The sequence below is a fragment of the Furipterus horrens genome, unplaced genomic scaffold (genome assembly GCF_987537825.1).
Source record: "Furipterus horrens unplaced genomic scaffold, mFurHor1.1.pri manual_scaffold_6, whole genome shotgun sequence".
NCBI classification, from domain to species: Eukaryota; Metazoa; Chordata; class Mammalia; order Chiroptera; family Furipteridae; genus Furipterus; species Furipterus horrens.
The window spans coordinates 162,768,128-162,794,860 of record NW_028327176.1 but is presented as its reverse complement, the minus strand read 5'-3'; the positions used below and the strand labels follow the sequence as shown (position 1 = coordinate 162,794,860).

At 36.5% G+C, this 26,733-nt stretch overlaps 1 protein-coding gene across 1 annotated transcript in view; it reads right to left on the bottom strand.

Annotated features, from left to right (window-relative positions):
• TRMT11 (tRNA methyltransferase 11) overlaps positions 1-22,316 on the bottom strand; it is a 49,181-nt gene extending 26,865 nt beyond the window's left edge. Inside the window, exons 1-10 of the mRNA XM_090280639.1 lie at positions 22,211-22,316; positions 19,796-19,861; positions 18,169-18,242; positions 14,140-14,221; positions 13,960-14,052; positions 13,590-13,724; positions 12,907-13,063; positions 4,115-4,195; positions 1,471-1,635; positions 63-135 (exon numbers count right to left, since the gene is read on the bottom strand). Of these exons, the coding sequence (XP_090136765.1) occupies positions 63-135; positions 1,471-1,635; positions 4,115-4,195; positions 12,907-13,063; positions 13,590-13,724; positions 13,960-14,052; positions 14,140-14,221; positions 18,169-18,242; positions 19,796-19,861; positions 22,211-22,303 (1,019 nt within the window). The 5' untranslated portion in view covers positions 22,304-22,316. The remainder of the gene's footprint in view (positions 1-62; positions 136-1,470; positions 1,636-4,114; positions 4,196-12,906; positions 13,064-13,589; positions 13,725-13,959; positions 14,053-14,139; positions 14,222-18,168; positions 18,243-19,795; positions 19,862-22,210) is intronic.
• Between the last annotated feature and the right edge of the window lie 4,417 nt (positions 22,317-26,733).

Here is a 26,733-nt window from a genome sequence, read left to right as displayed (position 1 = left end):
ATTAAAAGAAGTAACATGTTTCTTCTCAAAGTAGTAACACATCATATTGAGCTTTCACTTACCATTTTTCTATCCCCTTTGGTATTTCCTTCTGTGAACCTGTTCTTCTCGTAGATTCTCTGATACCATACGGAGCTAGACAGAAAACATAGGTAACACAGATAGTCAAAGCCACCTAATCCCCAATGAGGGGCAGATGGACATATGTGCCTCCAGTTGTGAAATTCCGAGGACACACATCACCTATGCAACATTCAAGCTGAGAATGTGTAACATGAGTAACGCTTTATTTAAAAGATTTGTGAGGGCAGGCAGGACATTGTGTTCCCCAAAAATGCCAGAGTCATAAAGCCAGAGAAAGGCTGGGAAAGTGTTACAAAGTAAAGGATGCCCAGAAGAGATGATTACTAAATACAACACTTGACACTAGACTAGATACTTTACTGGAGGGGAAATAATACTATACATGATATTATTGGGTTAATTGACAAAAGTGGAAGACAAACTGTAGACTAAACTATTGTACTCATTTATTGAAATCAGTACCTGTACTTTGGCTATCTAAGAGATGACCCTATTTTTAGGAAACACACACTGAAGTACAGGGGTAAAGGGCCACAATGTATGTAATTTACTCTCAGTTGATCAGAGAAAAAAATTATATTTTATGTAAATATACAAAATGAGAGTAAATAACAGATTGTTAATTAAACAGTCGCCCAGTTTTCATAAAGTATATTCATACAGACATTATAAAGCCTTGAAACATTTTTTGTAAGATTTGAAACCATCTAAGTTACCAAAAAACTAAAGTGGGCTGAGATGAAAGGGTGGTACACTTGCTATTATTTACAGATTTCTGGCCAAATACTTTAGAAAAGACAGATCTGTTCCTATAAGGGATGCCTGAAGAGCCCAAGAACTCATGAAGCATGGGAAAACAATTCTCAGGCACATTCCTGAAGCTCTGTGGGTTTGTAAGCCCAGTGGTTCACAGAATTTCAAATTTCTTATAATTCTGGGAAGGAGATGCAGGTGAGAACAGGCTCTACTAAAAAAAAATACAAAAGCTTACACATGGAAAAATGTAATAGATGAAACTCTCTTCTTCAAAATCTAATACCCTAATTGCAAATGAAATTTGGGTTCCAATGGGTATACTAATAACCAATTATAGTCAAATGTAAAACAAACATAAAAACAGATATATGCTTCAAAAAATAAGTTGAAGAGAAAAAGGGATGACAAGTTAATCTATATAGTTTAAGAAAACTAAAGAAACTCTTAACTACTTAAATTGGTAATCTACCCTATATTCATAAATTTTTCACTATGTTAAGAAGTCAGGGGTGGGGGAATACTAGTACAAGTTGGCATTATTGGTGTGTGTTTTGATATATTTTCTATTTTAAATGTGAATGACTTTAGGAAACTAATCCTACTCCTACTTATGTATAAAAACAAACTTACGATCAGTGATGATGACATCAAAATATGTGCCCTTCCTCCAGGAAGGTTTAGATGCATCTGAAACCAGGACATCAAGGTAATACTTCTCTAAACCATACTGACGAAGATTGGCCCTAATGTTTTCATCTGGTCCTCTCCATTTCTGGTTTTTCCTACTAGCCTTTCCTGAAGAGAAGGAAAGAGGGAGATAGGAAGTACTAAATCAAACAGGCATTCTCATTTCTTGTCATTTAGCTAAAAGTAATGTATAACTCATCTAAACCTATGTTTACTCAAATATTCAATAAAGCTTGCTTTCGCTTAATTTTTTCTTATTTATGGATTTGAGAGAGTGAGAAAAAGAAAGAGAGAGAGAGAGGGAAACATCAATTTGTTGTTCCAGTGGTTTATGCATTCATTGGTTGCTTCTTGTATGTGCCCTGACCAGCAATCTAACCCACAAACTTGTCATATTGGGACAATGCTACCAACTAAGCTACCCACAAGCAGGGCAAACTTGTTTTCACTTAAAATCTTAATTCTATTTCTACAAACAAATGATTATTTTTATTTCAACTTATTATAAAAATATATTTTGAATAGTAAATATATTGATGTCTGATATTTTCTGTCACTTCTCAAGTAAAACTTCCTTAAAACACTCATTTAATACTTACTGAGTTCAAGGCACATACTAGTAAGATACAGAGTTGACTAGAACATGGTCCCTTTCTCCCAGCAGTAAACAGTCCCGTATAAGAACAGTGATGATTCAGATAAATGGAACAGAAATTAAGAGAGCTAATTTGGGCAATGGAGGAGCTGGGACCATGAAGAGGGGAAACCAAATGGAGACATCACAGATGAAGTTACAAGTAGGGGTTGAAGGAAGAAGTTCAAAAGTGGGTGATAATACCATCAATTACGATGGGAGAAACCAAGCTTAGGGAAAAAAATGAGATTCATTTGAGATACATCAATCTTGCTTGTCAGGCACCCACAAAACATTCAAAAGAGATACTCAGCAGGTAGTTGGAGGTCAGAATATATACACATAGGAGACATCAGCATATAAGCAAGTTAAGTCCATTAGAATAAATGACATTTTTAACATAGGTGGCAGTTACATAAGTGTTTGTTCTACAATTCTTCAATTTTTATACACTCTTCTGTATTATTATCTACTTCACAATAAAAACAAAACTTAAAAGTCAAAAGGAGAAGAAATACATGACTCAGCACAGCAGGTACTGACAGGGGCAGAGAGATGCCCAGAGAAAAGCAACATCTAAACACAAGACAGAGGAAACTACAGGGCGGAACAATCGAAGAAGTAAGATGAGACCACTGCCTCAGAAACCACGGGAGGCTTCATGAAGGTCAACACCACCAATGCTGTGCATCTGTGGCCTTAGAGCTTTCGGTGGGCACGAAAGCTGGCCAATTACGGGCAACCAAAGAGTGAGAGATGAAGAGGAGATCACAAATACTGGTTTTCCAAGAAGTATTTTGGCAAAGGAGGAAAACAAAATGGTAGCTACAAGGCCACTATAGGATTGATAAAAAAGGCTTTGTATTTTTAAAAATAGAAGAACATTTGAATACAGTAAGAGATCAGAAGCCAAGAGGACATCTCTAACAGCACGTTGGATAAGCTCAAAGGAAACTATACATCCATCAGAATTCTACCCAAGTACACTGAAAGGTCACAACATAACTTTTAAACACAACTTCCATAAATAAAAATTCAAATAAATTATACATGACAATTTCCTTAAAGCAAACATACAACTTCTACTAAAGGAAAACTGGAATAATTCTTCTCAGCACTTTGTGCTCTATAACATATTGCAGACAAAGAATATCTTTTTCTGGTTAGCCTATTTAGGGGAACTTGATAAAATATAACTCATTTTCCTTATGACAAGTATTACTAAATTCTTTATAATTAAGACAGGAAAAAAGACAGGTCACCAAGTACAATATATCAAATTGCTTCTGCAAAAGAAAATAAAGTATAATAAGTTATTACCTATATAATAATTTACACTAAGAAAAAGAAAAGAGTATTTTAAGGGTTGATTCTACTTAAAATAATGTAACTAGATACATACATTTTCAAAATGATCAATGAAACCTGGCATTTTTAATGCAATTCAGCTATAAGGAATTATTTTCTCAGTCTGATTCAATTCCATTGAATAACACATCATCAGCAAAGCTTCCAGATTTTAAACTATTTTCCAAAATTCTCTCAAAAGCAAGCAATCTTTAAATAGAAACTGTGTTTTATTAACACAGACATGCTAATTGCAAAATGGCTAGTCCCTCTCTCCTACTTCTTCTCTTCTAACACTGAAGTTCATGACCTTACAGTTTGCCTATTTTTTAAAAATCTCTCTTACTAAGACCATAATACCTCTTCAGGGAGGGTTGTTTCTTATTCATCGCTGTGTTCCTCCAGGAGATCATTTTGCACACTGGATTATGTCATAAAAAGCAGATCCCCATGAAGTCTTATTGTTGTGAAGATAAATAAAACTATATTACATCACAAGTCTGTATCTTAACATGAAAAATAGATGTATAATGTAAAACTAATTATTTTAAAGGCCCATTTGGTACAAGAGCAAAGGCTGTAACACTATCTAGAACCACTACTCACCCAAGCCATGGACTGTGTTGTAGTCTATGTCTGTCCCACATACATATGCACCAAAATGAGCAGATGCTACCAGCAGGCCACCTGAAAAAAACCACACCATTAGAATCTGTTAAGCAGAAAGTCCCAGACTCTTGTTTCTTTCCCAATTTAATCTGATCCAGAGTCTCACAAACCAGCTGCAGGCAGAGTACCCTATTACACTGGTCCTGGCCATATTTAGCAGGCCTCAAAACTAAAAAAAAAAAAAAAAAAAAACCCCAAGCTATTGCTCACTACATTGGTCACAAAGCAAGTAATCAATATATTACTTGACATCATTATTTTAAACAGCAATACTTACAGAAAATGATCTTGTGGGAGTTCAAAATAATGTATATTTAGACAATATTTTCATCTACTGTGAAAGATCTATACAAAGCATGTTACTCCTTTTTTACAAGTGAGCATATAAAGCTGCCACACAGAGCTGGCAATAAATAAAGTCTGACAACTGAGCTCAATTCCCATTGAAATCGCGGAGTTTCAAATAACTTAGGAGAGCATAATTAATATGTAAGACAATTAATCCTTACAATAATTAAAATATTAGGATAAGAAATAATTATTTCTATAACCAGTGATGCAATGATCTTGTTTTAAAACTGTAAATATGAATTTCTGAATAACCATTATGAAACATACAAAAAAGCAATTAATACAATGACTTTTCTGTTTACTTAGTGCTATGATCAATGTGAGAACAAATGTCCCAATACAATTTGACTGGACTAAGTAACCTGGTTGTGACTAGCTCACATATAAAGAAAAATCCTAATAAAGGTTAAAAAATTAATGAAATCCTCCAAAAAGAAAGGTAATACTATTTTTAAGTTGTTTTTAAAAATTCATTAAGTTAAATATTTTAATAGTTTTACTTTCATTAAACTTCACTTTTTTTAATCATCCAAATTATAACACTCTTACTGTTTGGACAAGTCCTATTAGCTATTCTATAGAAAGGTCTGTCAGTCAAACTGAAGTCAGAACTATATTCTTAGACTGTGCACAAACTTGGATAAGGGAAAATAACTAGGTCTATTTCCCTTATATCCTTCTGAAATGTAATCTCTAAAATTAAGAATGGGTAGTGCCTCCAGAGGGTGAAGATTTATAAATGGATAGTGTTCCTCCCATAGCCATTTAAAACATAGTCTGGAAACATGTACTTACAAATACTTTTCTCATGAAAAATATTATAACTGACTACTTTCTATTGGAGTCCATGAAGAAGAGAAATGCAGGACTGAAAGTACAGCCAAAACCAAAACCTAGGTTTCCACATACTAATTACAAAAGCATTTGTGTGAGAGGTAAGGTAAGTCAGACCTAATTCTTACTCCACGAATGGAACACTCCCTATTTGGGAAAAGTATTGTATATGATGACCTGAAATACTCAGAAAACACTTCACCCAAATTAAGAGGAATTACTACAGTTCTGCCAATTAAGGCAGATACTCACCTAGAAGAACTAGTTGTCAAGGGGAACAGAAAAGCTTTCCTGTGCTTCCTTACACACAACCTTATCCATTTGGTTAGAGGGAGTTTTGAGAAGACCCAATTTAGTGTACACTGCTGAAAGGAGATGAATAATCTGTTAGACTGCATCTGTTAGTTAACGTGGTGCCCTTTAAGCTCTTAAAGTTTTAAAGAAAATCATTATAAATTAGCTTCTCTGAACTGGTCTCTGGGTAATCACTGTCAATCACCTAGCTGATTTTTCCATTAAATTGAAGAGTTTTTTGCATTTAGTTATACCTCAGCTGGAGTTTCCTGGAAGCTTGCTGGTGGGAGAAGAGGTGACAAAAAGAGGGGTGAAGTGTTGAGGGGGCAGGTAATGTGACTCACCTGATATCCCACTATCAAATGTAAAAATACCTCAAACACAGTGCTTCAATTTCTAATTTTTTAAATAGTAACCACTTTAAGGTTAGGGTAATGTCATATAGGCAAAGGGACACAATAAGTATAATTTATATAAGATAAATTAATTTATGATTTTCATCTTAAGAGAGTTAAGTGGAAAATTTCACAGAAGTGTGAAAATGAGAGACTTTGGTTTTGCTGGAAAAAAGGAAAAAAGGAGAAAAATAGAGATCAATATATTTTATCCTTAAAAAACTCAAATAAATTAAACTAGCAGCCTAAGTGAAAGGACATTACTAGAATATAGGAACTTTAATAAATAGATAAACTACAAAACTCAGGAAAAGGAAACTACAAAGAGGCGTGGACAAAATGGGAAGCAGAGACTATACATTACACACACCTACAGAGGTTGATTTATCTCTTTCCTTGCTTTCTCCCCCCCCCCCCCCCCACGTAGTCTCCTTCCAGAACCAGTACAGTTCCCCAACACCTGGCTCTTGTGTCCATCATTTTGCAATGATAAAATTTCAAAAGGAGCTACACCTCTGGGCAATCTGAAGGCAGAAGAGGCCAAGGAGAACAAAGCAGTCTCCCGGGAGTATTCTCTATTACTAAAAAAGCTGGTTCACTTGTGAGAGGGGAAGGCGAAAAGGAATCAAGAGCTATGGCTGCAGAGTTCCATCATAAAATCATACCATAACCACCTACACCGGCAGACAGGTGTACCAATTACTTTTATTACATACAAAGAATAAAATTTTAACCCTCGGTTTCCTTGCTTGCTGTCATAATTTGCCAACAGTTGCAAATTATGAATATCTTGGAAATTAGCCAAAGAAGGGACTATAAAATAAGCTCATGGCCCAATTATTTATCATCACCATTAAATACTGGCTACATCTAACATCTTTCACCAAAAAGGCATTTTAGTTCTTAACAAAATAATAATTACAATGACAACCGGCACAGTTCATTAAATGTCTACCATACATCAAGCAACTTCCTAAGAATTTCATACATATAGTACCTCACTTTATCCTCACAATGTGTTACTTATTATCATATTACAAATGATAGCAGTGAGGCCCAAACAAGTTCAGAATTTTGTCCAAGGTCACACAGTAACTGACAAGAGTAAGGATTTAAAACTAACTCTATCGGCTCTTATGGTAGTTATGCCCTATTGTCCCCTTTGGGGTCAGCAGCCACTGAAGTAAATATGCATTAGCTAACCAATTAGACACACAAAAGTAAAATTTGTTACTAAACAAAATAAAGAAACTAAAGCTGCGAGAGCTGTATACTACTCACAAGTCTTGTATCATATCACAAGCAGGCCTGTGCCTTTGTATGAGTTCAGCACATTCGTGCTGATCATTCCTTTAGCCATGCTCATCTTAGAACAAAAGTACTTCCTAACCACTGAGAACTGACCCAATGTTATGCATCTTCCCCTTCAGGAAAGTGGGTACACACAACTTAAATCTTACTAAAATGAGAATCACCGTCTTTGCTAAGGTGGAAAGAAAAGTGTGTTTCTGCAGCCTGTAATGTCCTTCTAGATAATGTAGCAGACTAACAGAAAAAGAAAAGGTGTTTGGGCGGGAAAAGATTACATCTCTGCTTTCAGTTCCCCAAAAGCTTTCTTTCTACCTTAGTCTATACTCCTGAGAAAAATCACAGGTCATAAGTAGTCAGTGGGTAAAGCATTTAGGAAACTAATATATGTCAATTTTGTACTTTTAAAATGAAAGAGGGATAGGATAGGCTTGAATTTTTTAAAAAATACTAAAAAAAAAAAAAACAAGAAAAAAAATAACATCAAATGCTTAGTGAAAAACTGTGGCCATGGAGAGGCGCACAGGGCTTCTTATTTCTCTAATCCTTCAGAAAGTACTACCTGTCAATGAGGCGAAGGCCCAAGAAAGAGGACAGCTGTGCTTAAGAACTCTGTCTTCACAACTATTCGCTATTACCAGTTTCAACACAAAAGCACCCAAACTAGCTAATGCCTAAATACAAACACAAATTATAAAATGTATTTCAGCAGCATCTTTGTAAAGATCTTCCTCTTGCAATTTTCCATTAACTGTCCTACATATACATACAGTCAAATGACCAAGATATGCTACCCACTTTTAGGAGCTGCCCTATCTGAGTTTAGGGGCAGGTCTCCTCACCTCTTACCAAAGTAAACGTAGTGAAGACCTTGCTTGTTGTGGGAGTTAGCATTTCACAAAATACCCAGCCTAATCTGCAGGAAGGGAAGAAAAATTTACTTCTACTGGGAACTCTATTTTTAAACTTTATGGTCTGCCCTATGTGTATGTGTGCATATTAAACATCATATACATGTATGTATCTCAAAGAATTATTCTCACCTCACAGAAAAAGTTCTTATAAGTCTAAGAATAAGATTAAGGAACAAGATTAAGATTAATAAAGGATTTAGCATTAGGAAAAAGATAAATTAGATCTATTCCTCACATTGCACAGAAAATAAACTCAAAATGGACCAGAGATCTAAAAGGAGAATTTAAACCCTCGCTAGTGTGGCTCAGTGGGTTGAGCACCAGCCTGCAAACCAAAAGGTCACCAGTTCGATTCCTGGTCAGGACATATGTCTGGTTGGGGGAGTGTGACAGACAACCAATCGATGTTTCTCACCCTCTCTCTCTCCCTCCCATCTCCTCTAAAAAATTAAATAAAATCTTTGAAAAATAAAATAAAATTTTAAAAAAGGAAAAATTAAGACTACCAAACGACCAGCCAAACACATAGCTTCATTTCTCTATAAACTGGATGTAGAAAAACACTTTGCATGGCAAAAATCAATTACATGTTAAATCAAAAAAAAAAAAAAAAAAAGGAAAATGGAAGAAAATATTTTCTATGTATATAATATAAAATTTGATATACATATATATGTGTATATATATGCAAAGTGAGGGTTAATGTTCCCAACATATAGTACCTTTAAAACTGAGACCAAAATGTCTACCAACAAAATGGGCAAAAGACATGAAAGATAATTCAAAAAAGTTATAAGAATGGCCCTTATAAAATGTGAAAACTTATTAGACTTCACTCATAATAAGAGAAATACAAAGTAGCACTACATTAAGCTAACATTCTCTTATGTTAAAATTTCAATGGAATGGCAAATTTCAAAAGCTTCATAGTATACTCTGCTGGTGAGGCTGCAAGGGAACAGGGACTCTCATATATTGCTGGCAAGAATGTAGAACAGTACCATGGAGAGTAATTTAGCAATATTTAGCAAAACGATATATGCATATACTCTTCAACCCTGCAAACCAACTTCTAGAAATTTACTCTAGAGATATATCTCCAACATTATAAAACTATAAGTGAATAAGATTATTCACTGCAAACATTAATTCTTCCTGCAAAGTACTGGAAACTATCCACGTCCAAGTACAGAAAACTATGTGAGTAAATTATAGTACATACACCCACAGAGTACAATTATAAAAAAGAACAAAAGATACAGAGAACAAACTGATGATCAGAGAGGAGGGGGGTGGGGGATGGGGTAGGAAAAGAAATAATGAAGAAAATGTCTATGAACAAATAGGAAGTGATTTCCAGAAAATACTGTTAAACACAAAAAGCAAATTTAAGAACAACATATGTAATATGATATCTCTTGTGTAAGAAAGAACTGGAAATAAAATGTACATATATCTGCTTATCATTTCAAAAAAAAACACACACACAAGAAGAATCAATTAGCAAACCAAAAAGTTGGTTACCAGCAATGGATGGGGAAGTAAGATGAACGGGAGAAATACTTCTCTGTGTATACCTTCTTGCATGGTTCTGATTTTGGAAGCAAATTAATCTTCTACATATTTAAAAATAAAAGAAAACCAACAAGGATGAAAAGGGTAAAAATCTAAAACTGAGGGCAAACTAATAAACTCAACTTTAAATGAAGGGGAAAAAGAAGCAAGCACAATTTTTGACTTTACTGACCATTACACAGAGTAGAAGATTGAATACATATCCTGAAAACTTTTTTTCTAATAGGATTTTTTAGTGGTATGAGGAAAGCAATTTTGAAACTATTTTAAAAGAGTAAATGTGTTGATGTTACTAGGAACCAGGGTTCTCATTGTGGATGAAGCTACATATAAATATGCAATGGGGGTAGGCAAGGAAGAAATCTGTAAGGATAGACTTGAATTTGTGGTATATGTAAAAATTCACAATTTCTAAAATATGTATATGTATGTCTATGTGCACAAACATGTATGTAGGAATGTGTGCATGTTTACATATGCATTTATATACATATTATGTAAATACACACATTTATTTCCTAGCTTATCTGCTGAAAAAGTTAGAAACAAAGATACCTAGCACCTAGATCTTGGTTTCTAATACCAATCCCCACTAAAAGAAAGAGGAGTGCCTTGGAGAAGTGGCTGATTCCAGGGTGCAAGCAGGCAGAAGATGAGCCAGGAAGCAGAAAATGCTTTTAAAAAAGGAGAAGAATATAGGAACATCTCACAAAGACAAATCCAATGCAAAAGAGTTCTCAACAGGCAAATCTGGGATAATCTGAGCAAAAAAATAACTTTAAAAGGAATGAATTACAGACCACGGAGTGAGGGCAAGCCAGTAGTTCACATTAATACGAGGTGAATACCTAGGAGAGGAGAAAGGGCTCTTAGTTACAAGAGAGTGACCGCAAACTGATAAATGTGGAGGGAGTGCTGAAAAATCATGGCTGTGACCATCAAAGTCAAGACTGGTTCAGGCAAGGATCATCAACTGTCGTCAGGATGCTAAACCCAACAACTCAACAGGAGTAAGGGGGGGTGGGGTTTAGATGCAAACAATGTTAACGTGGTCTTAGCGTATCTCCCTAAAGATTGCCAATTAACTGCAAGGGAAAAGAATTAGTAATCAAATAGTGGAAAAACCAAATATCATCTTACCAGCTGCTAAAAACTAACATTACCAATGAGGGGCAGAAAGCGATCATGCGGATGCCCTGGGGAAGGACACAAAATCACTAATGCATATAACCCAGCTGGGAATGCATAAACTAAGTCTAATCATGCGGGAATACCAAATAACCCAAAATGAGGAACATGCTGGATAAAAAATAAAGGTAGGAGGAATAGTATTCTTCAAAAGTGCAAATTTCATATAAGAAAAAAAAAAAGGCTTTGGATATGCTCCATATCAAAGGAATCAAAGGAACATTGACAACAAAATACCTGATGCTAGCCTATAAAGAAAATCAGATTGTATAAAAGGACATGAGTGGATCAATTAATACAAAAGTGCCCTGTGGTTACGTAAGAGAACATCCTTATTCTTAAGAAATAGATCAAATTGAAGTATTTGAGGGGTAAAGTGACATAATGAACATAATACTTTCAAATGGTGCAGAAAAAACCATTATGTATATAAACAAAGAAAACAAATGATAAAGTATATGAGGCCAAATGTGACAACAGTTTAATCTGGATCATGGATATGTAGGTGTTCTTTGTTCTACTTTTATCCTTGTAACTTTTCTGTAAGTTTGGTTTTATTTCCAGTAAAAGTTCAAAAAGTTGGGGAAGGCACTTAGGATAAAGAGGATAGAATAGATGGAATGGGTAATACAGTACGTCGAGGGTGGGATATATACAGACAATGGTGGAATGGGAAAAGAGAGACTCCCTAGGTTAATTCAACAACAAACACAGAAAATCATTACATTAGTAAGATATCTCTTGACTTTTGATCCTATTTCTTCCTAATCACATCCAGTCATAGACCTCAAATTAGCTTATGGTGTAATTAAGAGCTGGCTGGCAGGTCCTAATGCAGAGAGAGGCAGCTCTGAGACAGCAGCTAAGAAAGAGCATGAGCCCTAGAGGTAGGCTGCTTGAGTTTGAGTCTCGAGATTTATACACTGGATAACCCTGGCCAAGTCTCTGAACCTCTCTGTGCCATAATCCCCTCGGAAAGACTTTTAAAAGTATCTTCATGTTAGTTATTATAAAAATTAAATTAGATAGAAACATTAGAGTGCAGAGTACAGTGCCTGACATGTTTACTATTCAACAAATGTTAGCAATTACATCATCCCTGTTTATGAAGTTTCTGATGAGAAAATATGGCTACAGGGAGAAACTCCAACCACAAGCTTAATCTGTTCCCACATAATCTGAATCACAAGGAATTTAGCCAGACAAACCTAAATATGAGTACTCCCTAGGTATGGACAAAACCGAGCAAAAATGGGTTGAAGCAAGAACATGTCTTCAGAGTCAGATGAAGTACACTTAGAACTGTAGGACTCCCACACAAATTTAATTACAAGGATACCCAATCAAGTGCGTACAGAACCCAGATCACGGCCTCAGAAGCCAGGCTCTAGTCCACTGACAGTTGCTGTTCTTACTTTCACACTTGCTTATAAACCTCCACAAACAAAATCAAAGATAAGGACATTAACTATGTTTCTCCATCTAAGTATATGGTTATCAATTTTAACAGATGAACACATTTTTTTTTTTGTCACTCAAGTCTTTCTCCCTCCCAAGAATTTTCCTATTTAAATTAACTAGAAAAGTTTACATTTCAATAATGTATGATATTGCAATGTATGATATGCTTCCCCCTAGTGGTTTACTTGGGGAAAAAAACACAAATTTCTATCAGCATCATCTTTCAAGTGGCAAAAGTGTTAAATACTGGCTATTACACAAATATGCAGTTGCCTCTTAACCACTGCTAATGATAATTAAGAAGACTGTTCTGTCCATTTAAACATTTGTCAAAAATATTACTATCATCTGACTTATATAAACAAGCAACATCTCTATATTAGTTTTAGAAGTTATATAAAAAAAATACCTGTTCCAACAAATGGATCAAAGACAATATCATTTTCTTTCACTTTTCCATGGTTGGCCATGATGAATGATAAACCAGCATCCATGCTTGTATTTCCAATAAAGTGTCTCTTTTTGACACTGTATGACTCAATAAGTTCTCTTTGTCCATCTGCAATCTAGATCAGAGATATTTTTCAAATTAGTGTAACTGTACAGAACAGATTTAAAATAATCATTCACAATAAAGCCACTACAGTATCTCTATGATGAAAACATCTTTCCACTTACTACTGCTCTAAACTTGTGCCTTCAAAAAAAATGTGATTAAGGTAGTTATGGACAAAGACATTTTATTTCTTAGTGTGCTATCATTTACTTTGACTTTCAAAACAAATTCAAATTAAATCTGAAGCTTTATGAAAAGAGCAGTTCACTTTCTGATACGTCTTGTGTTAATGTTTCCAGGTACAGCACTTCCTACCTAGGCCCTTGTCTGACAACCTCTCGCACGTCATAGGAATGTCTAGAAAAACAAACAAAACCTAAGAAAACACATAACCACATAGTTTTCATGAACTTTAATTCATAGAGTTCTGATTCTTCAGCTGCTATAAACTTCTACATCTAGAGTTAAATGAAAAGGCCTACCATGTAGCTTTGAAAGAAAACAAACTGAAATAGGTAAAAAGAACACTTCCTTACCCATCTACCAAAATAAATATTATGTGGATTCTCAGGAATGCAGTTTGGGTCCAAACCATAATCCTCCAAAACAGAGAATATATGTTGTGGATTCTTTAAATTTACTTTTCCTTCAAATGGCAGGAACTCAAGAGCCTACAAAATAAAAATAATTCTAAAGTTCTATAAAGTTTAAAAAGAAAAATAGCACTTATATAATAATACCTATCTTATAAGCCTGGTACAGGATTAAATAAGACAACACATGAAGCATGCCTAGCACACAATGTGCTACAAAATAAGCACTTTGCAGACATTGGGCATTATTATATATCTACAGGGGCTGGACTACATTAATCTCAAAGGTTTTGGTTTTGCTAAATTCACTTACATCTATTCGTTTGATTTTTTCCTCTTGTGTCAATGTTTTATTAAATGTGTGAATCTTTATTTTATATGTAGAATCTGAATGTAGAAATGGAACCTAAAATAAAAGCAGATAAATTCTTTAAGCTGAGTCATTCTACGGTAGCTGCAGACAAATTATATAAAAACACATTTGACTACACACCATCTTCTCCACGGGGTAGTTTTTAAGAGAATTATACAGCTCCTCTGGAGATTTTCCATGACCCCATAGTTCAAATATGGACCTAGGAAATAAATTATTAGTACTAATCTCAGTTAAGAAATTAGTTAACACAGTAATATGTAACAATGACTTCATTATTTTTTTATGCTCACTCTACTGCCAATGTTCTCTAAGCTGTAAATGAGAAATGTGTATCCTGGAAACAAATATATTTAACATCAAAATCACACAAAGAAGTTGAACTTTACACATAAGGAGAGAAATTTATAATAAGTCGAGATTTTTCCAACTTCTCATCATTATATTTTGTACTGGAACACAAATGTTATAGTAAAATCACTGAAGTTATTTTAGTGAAACGGGTGAAAAGCTGCAGGAAATCTAATTTTTCCCAATGTCTTTTCTATAAAACAAAAACGACCAGATAAAAATGTTACTATTAATATTTACCTAGTAATTAGTAACATCTAGGAGCTAACAATTACCTTCATAACTATTACAGAAAACTCTCGTATGAAAACATAGTCTCAGGCTTCCATATATCTCAAGAAATACTTAAACAATTACAAGCAAAACTGCATTGCAATCAGTAAAAGAGTTCTTAGAATTAGTTGTAATAGAAGTCAATCTATACATCAGCACACCTTTGTGCATCTAACCCTGCCATTAGAACTGAGATTATCCTTTGGAAATGAATTCCTCCCTTCCTTCATATTGAATTTACAGAAAGAGGGCATCTACAATGATTCTACTCTGACACAGCTATCACTAAAGGAGTAACCTTAGCTATACAAAACACATGGAGATTAAAAAGCAACAACAAGACTATTCAAAATAGATGTCCCAAAATTCCATGTATTCAATTCCTTTTTATTAATGTTCAAAAATTTTAAGATTGGTCAATTCATTCACTTAATAAATACTTATTAAGGATTACTATATGATAGGAATTGTTCCATGTACTGGGATGCCACAAAGAACAAAGCTCATTGTATTCATGGAAGTTTAGGAAGAAGAAAAGCTCCTAGAAGCATTCACTGAAGAAAAGCATAAATAACTCAACCTCTGGAAAGGAAAAACCTTGAAAAGCAAAAATAATAAAAGCTAACAATATAACTCAAAGAACAAGAACTATTTTAAGGTCATTTAATATTTATTCACTTATTCCTCATAGGAGCCCTATGAAGTAGCTGCTGGTATTTTCACCCATTTAAGCAATGTGGAAACTGAGGCACAAAGAGATTAAGTAACTCTCAGGTCATATAGCAATTGCAACTAGGATTCAAATCCAGGCCATCTGACTCGTCTCATGCTCTTTACCACTGCTCCTGAAAAATGGAAAAAAAGACAGGAATCCCAGGCCAGTCAGGAAAAGTGCCTACAGTTCCACAAATCTTAATTACCCTAATGAACTATTATACAGTATAACACAGAAACTAACACTTGTAGTGATAACCTAGTGAATAAAACATGAAATAACACTTTTCTTTTACAGAAAGGATTCATAAACAATGAACAAATTTATATTTAAAATGTTCAAAACAAGAAGTCAGACAAAATAAAAAGCTTCAGTTAAAACTGGAATATTAATTTACAACAATAACTTTTATGACTTAAAAGTTTTCATATGTAAGATTGCCCTGTTATCCCTATTTTAGAGATTATATAAAGTTTACACAGATTGCCACATTTCTCCTGTATGTCAACTTACTAATATAAAATCAATGATGATCTAAACTATTTCACCAATTAGAGCAGTATAATAAAACCTTCTTGCCTCTGGCTGGTTTGGCTCAGTGGATTGAGCGTCGGCCTGCGAGCTAAGTGTCGCTGGTTCGATCTTCCAGTCAGGGCACATCAGAGAAGGAAAACTCTGACTCCAAAAAACCTCCGCTGCCTTGCGGCATACCTCTTCAGGGGAAAGGCTAAGGGAGTAAACCCCGACAGAAAATCCGGAGCCGGAGTCCCTAAGGCGGTTCGACGTTGTAGTCAACACCGGCAACTCCTGCGGCGCACCTGAAGCCAAGCTGTATTGACTCCGTCTTTCCCTTGGGCCCTTCAGCTGCGAAGAGAGGGGGGGTCTGCTGCATGGGCAACAGCAGACCCTCCATATCACCCTGCCCAGGCTCTGTAGCTTCAGCTTCACTGGAGAGGACAATCCAGTGTCATTGCAAGATGTCGATTCAACACGGGAGGAGACAGATACCGTGTCACTCCCGAGTCGGACTGCACAGCCATTCTCGGCGGTGCAGATAGACTCTTAAGAAGCTACACCATCGTCTCTTGAGACGGACGGCTGCCGACGACGACGCCGACGATGAATAAAACCTTCTGGACAAAAAAGCTTTAAGAAACTATCCTTTGAAGGAAGGAGGAGGATGGAATTGGGAAAGGTGCACAGGGAGCGTCAATGGTTTCTGTAAAATCTATTATTTCTTAAGGAAAAAGAATTGTGGCAAGTAGCTCAAAATGTCGAGATCTAACACTGTAGATACCTAAGTGTTTGTTGTATTTTTCACTTTTTTTGTGGTATGCTCAAAATATTACATGTTAAAAATAAACAAAATTAACTTTCAACACTTATTCTCCCACACACAAAAAAAATATTTAAGTCAATTTTAATCTATGCTTACGATAACTTATTTTCGTTCTGGAAAAATTAATGCTACAATTAGGATTGTGAATTTTACCCTTCGAAAATAAATTTCTCCTTTTCTTTCTATTAAATTTATAGAGAAGGCCTCTACTACTCTTACTTAGCTATCACTTAAGGTATAACCTCAGCTATGCAAAATATACAGAGAATAAAAAGCAGCCAAGGAAATTATTATATAATATTATATAACCAGTACACAATTATTAATTATATCGTTTATCAAATATATACACCAGAAAATATTAACTTTGAAGCAAGTGTACAAGTATTTATTTTAAACCTAATAAACAATATATCTGGAAATCAAACACCTCTTAAAGCCATAACTTTTGATATGCTTATCTAAAGTTAAGGATGTATTTTTTAGTTACGTTTCCATTTCTAGTCATTTTTATTGCATAAGTTATACCCTATAACAAGCTTCAGTTTAAAAGATTAGGTTTAGTACTGTGGCTAGTTTTCAATACGATGAATTTAACTAAATATGTGGTTATAGTCTATTCAATAACATAGCAATTACATACCATGCTATAAAACATTACCAACCATGTTAATAAAACTAGGTATATATAAATTCGTATTTGCATTGCATCATTAAACATTATAATTTCTATGGAAATACGGCATCCAGTTATCTGCCAAAATGTTCCAAAAAAAAGTAACTAAAAGATAACATAAATTGGTCAAATTTGAAAATGAATATTGAAAACAGTTTAATTTTCAAACCCAAAGATAGAAAATTTTTCAATTACAAAAAAAAAAAAGGAAAGGAAAAAACAGCAATTATCAATGATAACTTCTAGAAAACACTCAAGTAGAATAAACAGTGAACAACATAATTAACTTAATCCACACCAAATTATGACAATCAGAATTCCTCTCTCTAACAAGCTAAAAGAGTAAACTTATTTTATGACGGTCCTCACTTTTTGCCATCTTACACTTCACCAATTTGCTCATCCAACTAAAAATCATCTCTAAGAAAAGCCTTTTTTAGATTTTCAATATTTTGGTTATAATTCACCATGGCATTTATCCTATGTAATAACATAGCATTTACATCTTATACCACATCCTGCTTAATAAATAAATTTTTTTAAAATTTTCCAAAATAAGTGTTTTTGCATTTCACCACTGAGATTCTCTCACTGGTTCAGCAGGTAACTCCCCTGTTCCCCCACCCCAATCTAGTGGCAAATTCAGGTAACTACAAGCTAACCTGACATCCTTGGCCCTCCACCTCCAAACAAGCAACCCCTTCTACTTTGTGGCAATATAGGAAAAAGTAGGACAGAGTAATTATGAGAAGATGGCATACACTCATGCAGGAGATTATCATATGTTTTTCTTACTTGGCACACACTGTCCGTTTCATTAAGTTTCTGGCAATATCTTCAGAGGGAACACTAAGAATCCAAAAAGGAGACTGAAAGAAAGAACAACACACGACTTCTGAGAGGTTTTATGGTCTCATATGCTTTTATTCAAGAAGTCCGTAAGGAAAGATTCCTATTTGCTACTTTTAGATAATATGTGATCTAACCACAATTAAAACTGTTCTAATAGTAAAAAAAACATGTTAATTGGTCTCTGTTAGGATATTATAGCATAATATCAGAACACTTTTATAAGTGACTATAAATTAAAATATCAGATTGAAGGTTATTTACAATTTAGCTTAATTTTGTAGTTGCTCTCTTAGGTAGTTTGACCAAAATAGTTAATGTATAAAAATCCCCAAGTATAATCTCAAAATTTTTATTGCTGCTAACCATTCCTTATAATACAGCTATTTTATTTCTAATGTCTAAGTAATGTATTTCTATGAATTGTTTTTCTAGTAATTGTGGCCACCTGAGTTGGTGGGGGAGAGCTCTAAAATAACTATGATGGAATAGGATAAATTATTAAATTATCATTAATTTTTTTTATTCTAGCTAAGAAAAAAAGTTATGGGTACATGGATTTCTCCCCAACCCCCATCCCAAGACCCAAATTACAGGCATTTTTCCAGAACACAGCAAAATCTAGCAAGACCCTGACCTTAGTTCAGTATCCTTATCCAATTATATCCATGCTCTCCCTCTTCTCCTCCTTCCTCAATAAGTGAAAGTCACTCAGGAGTACAAGTCCAACATCAGGAACTTTTCTCTCGTCTTTTGCAAGAAATGCCCCATGCCACACCTAGTCTTTCTTCTTTCAGTATTTATAGTACCCTACAACTAATTCAAAATACTCCAAACAGGAAAAAAGATGGTCATCCTAGTACTATTATTATTAGGAAAAATTTAAAAGCAGTCTGAATGAAATATTTAGATAAATGATAATAGAGCTAATCAATGGAAAATATTATACAGCTTGCTAGTAGTGAAGGCTATGTAGCAACGTGTGCTTATATTACTAGAACCAAGTGAAAAAGACTGTAGAAGTTCATCAGTAGCATTACAACTGAGAGGGGCAAAGTCTATAAAAAAAGACTGGAAAGCAGTATTCCTCATTAATAAATCATCAAGGAGGAAGAACTATGAATAATTTTTTTCTTTTTCTATTCCCAAACTTCTCTAAGACCCTGATAAACTATCAAATACAAACTAGAAATTCATAAATTCATAATCTTACACGTGCACAATTTCAAATTTTAAAAGGAATACCAATATAAGCCTGAAATTCAGCTAAATCCTAACTCTAATTATACCTCATCAAAGAAAGCCAGCTCTTTTTTCAAATAAGGAACAGATGCAAATTATGGCACAATTGTTAAAGTTTATAAGCTAATGAGATAAGTAAATACTGGAAATATATCTAAATTATTTCCCCAAAACCACAATATTTTTTCCAAAATATTCTTTTCATTCAGCTGTTCCTAGGAAGAGCTACAAGTAACCACACAAATATAAATTTAGGATTTGCTGTTCTCTTCAAACCCCAGGTTCTATTTATATTACAAATGATCTAATGAAAAATATAAATTCAGCTTACCTTTCCATAAGTTTCCTGATTATTGGTGAACTGACCTCCAAAAAGTGAAAGCAAAGACTTTATTTCCTACATTGAAAATATTATAGAGAGAATATATTTTAACACAAGGATCTCAAAGTCTATTAAAATAGATATAATACAATTAAAAAATAAAAAGAGTGGGTTGATACAGTGGCTGGGTGCTTTGTTGGTTGGAGTTCTGTCCCATACACCAGTTGGTGGCAGGTTCGATTCCGGGTCAGGACACATACTTAAGGTTGAGGGTTAGATCCCTAGTCAGGGAGTCTACAGGATGCAACTAATGGGTATGTCTCTCTTTCTCTTTCTCTCCCTCCCTCCCTTCCTCTCTCTAAATCAATAAACGTATCCTCCAGTGAGGATTTTTTTTTTTTTTAAGGAGTGGGTTAATGATCTTCCGAAGGTATTTAAAGTTACACAGCATACTATTTTTCTCAATTCCTCCATAAAATGGCTTTGTCCCCATCCTCTCTAGAAATAACCTTGACTTCTTCAGTACCTAGAAAACAGACCCTGGGGCAGCTAGCTACCCACACTCATCCTCTGCCCACTCTCCATTTCTACTGAAAGACCAACATCTCCTCCTGCTGTGCCTTTATATCCCTTTTCCCCCATCTCTTCAGCCAATGGGAGGGCATGGGGGGTGGGGGTGGGGGTTAGGGGGTCCTCCCTTGACCCTAGGTCCCTGAAACTGTTAACCAAACTCTTACTTTCTCTTTCTATGGTATATTACGCTCGAATTAAGAGCAATGCTCTATCTCCCCTTCCTCATTTCTCATGCCTACTAAACCAAGTAATCTAGCCCCCACTCCACAAAAACAACTTTACACAACAGCTATAGCAAAATTCCTAAAACTTTACCCTCCGGTATTCTGTGGCCTCACACGCTTCCTGTTATGAAACCTATCTTTGTGACCCCCTCTTCTCATTGCTCCTTAATATCATTTCCAAACACCTGTATGTGGCTCACCACCCTTTTGACACTATATTTTCTCTGAACAATTTCATTGTCTCTTAGTGTTCGGGTCATATGCAGAAGAATTCCAAATGTATTACCAGTCCAGATCATTCTATAATGCTCTATGAATACTCATACTGCTATTCACTGCTTCCACTTGATGTTACACAAGCACATTAAATTCAGCACAACCAAAAGTTAAAGCTGATACCTGACTGTGCTATTTTAAATGGGGACACCCTTATATTCACTCCCAGGACTCATCCATGATTGATCCTTCTTCCTCCCATACCCCCCACATTCAATCAATCATCAAGCCCTGATCATTTTGTCACCTATTTTCCCAGCCTATCCCATCTTCTTACCTCTTGACCTAGTTCATGCATTCTTAATCTATTAACAAAACTATTCCAAAAGACCCCTAACTAGTCTCTGATTCTACATTTACTTCCTTCATATCAAGCCACTGTGTTGCTGCCAAAGTGCCTTTAAAAGAAAAATCTGATTCTCTCACTTCCTTACTTAAAACGCTTTAATACATTAAAAATCCAGGTGTGCATTCTAGCTGTCTCCATGTTCTGTCACCCCTCTCCAGGATACTGAAAGCACTGGATTTTCTGGCCCCTTTCTACCTCTCCTGTTCTCTTCTTGTCACTCTCTGCTACATATTCCATAATCCAGTAATAAGAACAACTTGTAATTCTAATTTACTTATTTCTCTCCTTGGCCTGGCTAACTCTTACTCATCCTTTAGTTACTGTTCATGGAAAACATCTCAAAGGTTAACACCCCCGCCCCCCGCAGGTGAATTAGATTTCCCTTTTACATGTTCTCGTATTTCCCTGCGCATCTCTCTGTCACTGCCCTTATCAACGTTATTTCGTAATGCTGTATCTATGCATCTGCTCACCCTTTTGCTTAAACCGTACGGTCCTTGAAAATAGAAACTCTTTGTCACAGTTACATCCCCAGCGTCCTGCGCAATTACAGGTACTGAAACTGTTCCTTGAATGAATAAAAATATTTTTCCCAACTTCTCCATCAACTAAGCCCTACCACCCACGACCTACCACCCTCCCCCACACAGTCTGATCAGCATATTTAATACTTAAAACACTGCACTGAGCATTTCTATTCTCCGCTAAACGAAGGGCTCCTGGAGGAAGAGGACCGGTCATATTCACCGGCACACGGGTAGAGGAATGAATGAAAGTGCTAGCAACCTGAGAAATGGTGCCTAAGACTTCTCTCTCACACACCCTTGGCGGAGCTCGCACCTGTCCCAGGGACCGCAGGGCTGGGGAAGCGTGATATCCCCGACTAGCACGCCCCCCTGGACCCCTGCGTGCTCATGCTACGCGGCACTCCGCCGCCCGCACGCCGGCCCCAACCGCGCCATCCTCTCCGGTCGGAAGTTGTGGAGGGCTCTGCAAGCTCACCGGCAGGCGGAACTCCAGGTGCTCTTGCGCCATGAGCAGCAGATACCTATTCAGGTAGCACGGCAGCGCCATTGCAGCCGCCACGGTGCGCATGCGCGGTCCGCGCGTTAACCACTGCACCCCTCTTTTTCTGCCCAAGGAGTCGTTTCCGCTGAGGCGGAGCTTGAAGGACCGGAAACGGAAGCTCGGGAGCAGAGGTATTGTTCCCCTGTCCCAGGGTATATCACCGCCACAAGTCTATGCCCACCGGCTTCTGGAGGGGCTGCTTCGGCTGTTAGGCGGCTTCTGGCTGAGGTCGCCAAGTACGAGTAGCTAGTGGGAGCGGCCACGCTGTGTTCAGGAGCTGGTCACAATAAGGCACTGTAGTTCTGACTTGCTCTACAACTCCTCAAACCCTCGTTCTCCGAAACTGGACTGAAATTTCCCCTTTTCATACAGACTTCTCCAGCCACTCCAGGCTTAGGAGGCTGACTTAACGTGAATCACTCATTTAACATTTAGTATACTTTTTGTATTTTTGCAATAGCTTTTTTAAGGATACACGCCGTCTAAGCCAATTAGAATAAGCTCTCGAGGACCGAGAACACCTCTCACGTACCTCACAGAAAAAGCAATGTCCTCCTCCGAGTAAATACTCCATAATTTCAAGGTTGTAGTATTAGACTCCCATGAACATAGCCAACTGTATATTAAAACTTTCACGGAAGCTGCTTTTAACTATTCACTCTAGCACAGATGTCATACATAGCACATAAAATAAGTAACATTCATAAATTTTAATAATCTGCATATTCTATGTATATGTGTTGCTGCTTGAGAGGAGTGAATCCTTCACGTTATCAAGAGCTATGTCTTTTTTAGTTCCACTGTAATATTACATTAAGTGCAAAAGAACAGGTACCCTATGCCTGAGCACCATGTTCCAGGACTGTAGTTGACGTTTAGTAGGAGTGATTGGGTCACTGGGGAGGAGTAGGAAGGGGCTATAGAAGGAGGTTGCCAGAGGCAATGGTAAATCATTTAGGATGGGATTGGAGGAGAAGCCAGATGTCTCCAGAGCACGTGGAATTATGGGCCAGAAGATTTATAATAAAAGAAGGGTTCTCTGGCTCTCTTCTTCCTCCAGGATGCCTGGATGGTCATGCTGCAGCTGCTTGTATTTCCCAATAGAAGGTATTTTGGATGGGAAGGAATTCCTAGCTCACCCCAGGATCAGGCTGGTCTGGCAGAGGGTGGCAGCATTATTCTTCTTTGGATGTTCTAGCGGGGACAGGTTCTGAGGCAGAAGCCTGCCATTCTTCCAAAATGATGTAGCTTTTATATCTTATGTTATTTTAGTTTGAAAACTAATCTTACAGAAATAAGATAATTAAAAACTAACAGGGGGAATGCTAGGAGAACTCAGTTGTTAAAGATTTTAGCCTTAGGTGATAGGCTTAAGTGACTAATGCATGTGGAAAGCTGTTATTCCAAAATTGTGTAGCTTTTGAATAAATACTCCTTCCATTTATTACCAAACCTTTGCCTCTGGAATTTTTGCCTAGAGGGTGGCAGCAGGCAGAAGGACCCCACTTGCTGTTCAGTAACAGTAGTAATTAAGAACATAGACTATGGTGTCAGTCTTAGGTACAAACTTCAGTTCCACTATTTACCAACTATACCGTTGTAAACAAATTTCTTAGCCTCTCTTAGCTTGTTTTACCTAAAATGAAAAAATATTGCCCCCCTCAAGGAATTGTTACAATTAAATGAAGTAATGTACATAAAGTGTTTAAGACCTTGTATATTGTATGTGGCCAATAAATGGCATTTAAGGAGATTTTTCTTCTGTTAAGAAAAGAACAGAATTATTCTTAGCAAGCAATCTGCCTTTGTTAGAAAAATGTCTCTGTAAGTTCTCTAAAGTACTCTATTACAAGTGTCCCCAACCCCTGAGCCATGGACTGGCAGACCAGTATTGGCCTGTTACAAACCAGACTGCACAGCAGGAGGTGAGCAGCCAGTGAGGGAAGCTTCACTGGCATTATCACCTGAGCTCTGCCTACTGTCCCCCTGCCCGTCTGTGGAAAAATAGTCTTCCATGAAACTGGTCCCTGGTGCCAAAAAGGTTGGGAACTGCAGCTCTATGAGACATGGAAAGCTAGTTGTTTACTCTTTCATAAGAGAGGCCAAGGTGGGACAGAGAACCAAGGAAATGCTAAGAGAAGGGTATATAATGCTTAATATACCCCATCACAAAAAGCTATCAAAATTACCAAACACATAAAATTTTGATGGGGCAACCTTTTTTTTAATCCTCATCCAAGGACATGCTCATTGATTTGAGAGAGACAGGGAGGGAGAGAGAAACATCCACTAGCTGCCTTTCCCATGCGCCTGACAAGGGACGGAACTCACAACCTAGGTATGTGCCCTGACCAGGAATCGAATCCACAACCCTTTGGTGCACAGGAAGACACTCAACCAACTGACCAACTGACCAATTGGCCAGGGCAATGGGGCAACTTTTTAAAAATATATCAAAGAGATGCTGGTTTTCGTGCCTGGAATAATATGCTGTGCAGACAGCATATGAGAATATAGGGCGTAGGAGAACTCAGATGAATTCAAGGTTCATTTATTTTTTTACATGGGATCCTTTCAGCGAAGATTCATGACTCGGTCCTCACTAATTCTTCACTCCAGAAATATTCAGGAGAGTACCTACATCATGAACCTCAAACTGTTGGATACATGGTCTGGGGAAATAGGAATTAACCCTGCACAAGCCATTACGGTTACTGTGGAACTACTCTGAGATAAAATAAACTACTTTTGAGGGACTCATAGCCAGACCTGTTCAATGTTTTTGAGTTTACTAGAGTAGTAATGGAGCCACAGGAGAGTATGGACTTTAGAAGTTGGTATTCAAACTAGAATCTGGAGACTTACAATTTTTTAAAAATTTTGTACTGGAAGGGAGAAGGTTCATAGGATGTCTTCTGGGCACTGATCCAAAGCTCCATCCCTGCTTCATCAACCATGGTAAAACTGTAAGAGACTTGGCTCCTCTTGCAAGATTACTGTTGTGCAAGCATTGAAGCCTCTGGTATGGAATGTTATTAAATAAATAAAAAAAATTTAAGAAACACAGACACTGCTGGGAAATAAGAACCAAGAATTGGAAAAGAGTGTTGTGTTCTGGTTATAACAAGCCACTAGTGTTCAGACTAGTAGGACACAGAGCCAGTGAAGAAAGGAAATGACCAGAGAGTTAACAGTTCCCAACAGCACTGGTCATGTGTAATGTTAAAACTGCTCATACATCTGTATCAGATGGAGCATCTAATTTCTGGAAAGGGATTGGCTATCACAGAGAACCATAGGAATTTGTGTGCCAATGAGAGGGAGAAAAATTGTTTTCATATTAAGAATACATTTTTGCAATGAGTAAAAAATAAAGGGCACTTTTGAACAGTTTGGAGAATATAATTTTATTGGAACAAATTATCTAAGAACTATGGAAACTTCACAAGAATGAAGCATTCCTGTGGGAGTTCTAATTTCATGAGATGCCTGAAGGGTCTCCAGCATCTTTAATCTCAATGGAGATAATTCAGGGAGAGAAAAAGAACACCAGGTGCTCTCAGAAAACAAAACTAAACAAGTAGGGATTCTGAGGCACCAGTTCCAACTTAAGCAGCTGCAGTTGATTTAAGTATGACTCAGCTCCATGAGGTTAAGTTCCCAACAAGCAAGATATCCAGAAGCGGAGAAAAGTAGATCTTGTCCTTTGGTGAAAAGACACCCCAGAGCAAATCTGAAGCCCTAGTAATGTGCTACCTGTGAGACATGTTCTGTGCACAGAAAAAAATGGGAAGGAGAATGGGCTGGAGATTCAACCTTCTCTCCCTGTCATCCTTAAACTCTAATGCTGCCACAATTCAAATAATCAAGGGCCACCAATTTCCAGGCAGATGTAAGATGGCAGCCTGATTGAGCTATGCTACAGGAGAACTGTCCCCATATCTCAGCTGCTGGCTGAAATACAAAGTTTACCCAAAGAAGCCTAACCTAGGGCCTGTCGAAGTTAGGGATGCCTCTCGTCTTGGGCCAGTCCTTAATTTGATTCTTTTGTTTGCAATGAGATTGAAATTGCAAAATATTAAGTTTATTTAAGCTGAATTAGAGATATGTTTTTTATACAAGGTGGGGTAAAAGTAGGCTTATAGGTGTGAGTACACAAAATACGAAGTTTATTTTTGTATTATTTATTAATTATTGTATTATTTCCCATATCAACAACTGTAAACCTATTTTCACCTCACACTGTATTTATATTGCTAGAAAAGAAGTTTATTCAGATGAATCAACAGGTATCAGCCTCATTTTAATGAACTGGAGTAGTGGGCATATAATGAATGTGTGAGCAACAACTTTTGTAGATGGCTTTTTGACATAAAAATCTAGAAACGTATGAGTGTTGCAATAATAAAGACTGCTCTTGACCTTGGATTCTTACATGAAAAAGAGGTATGCCTACA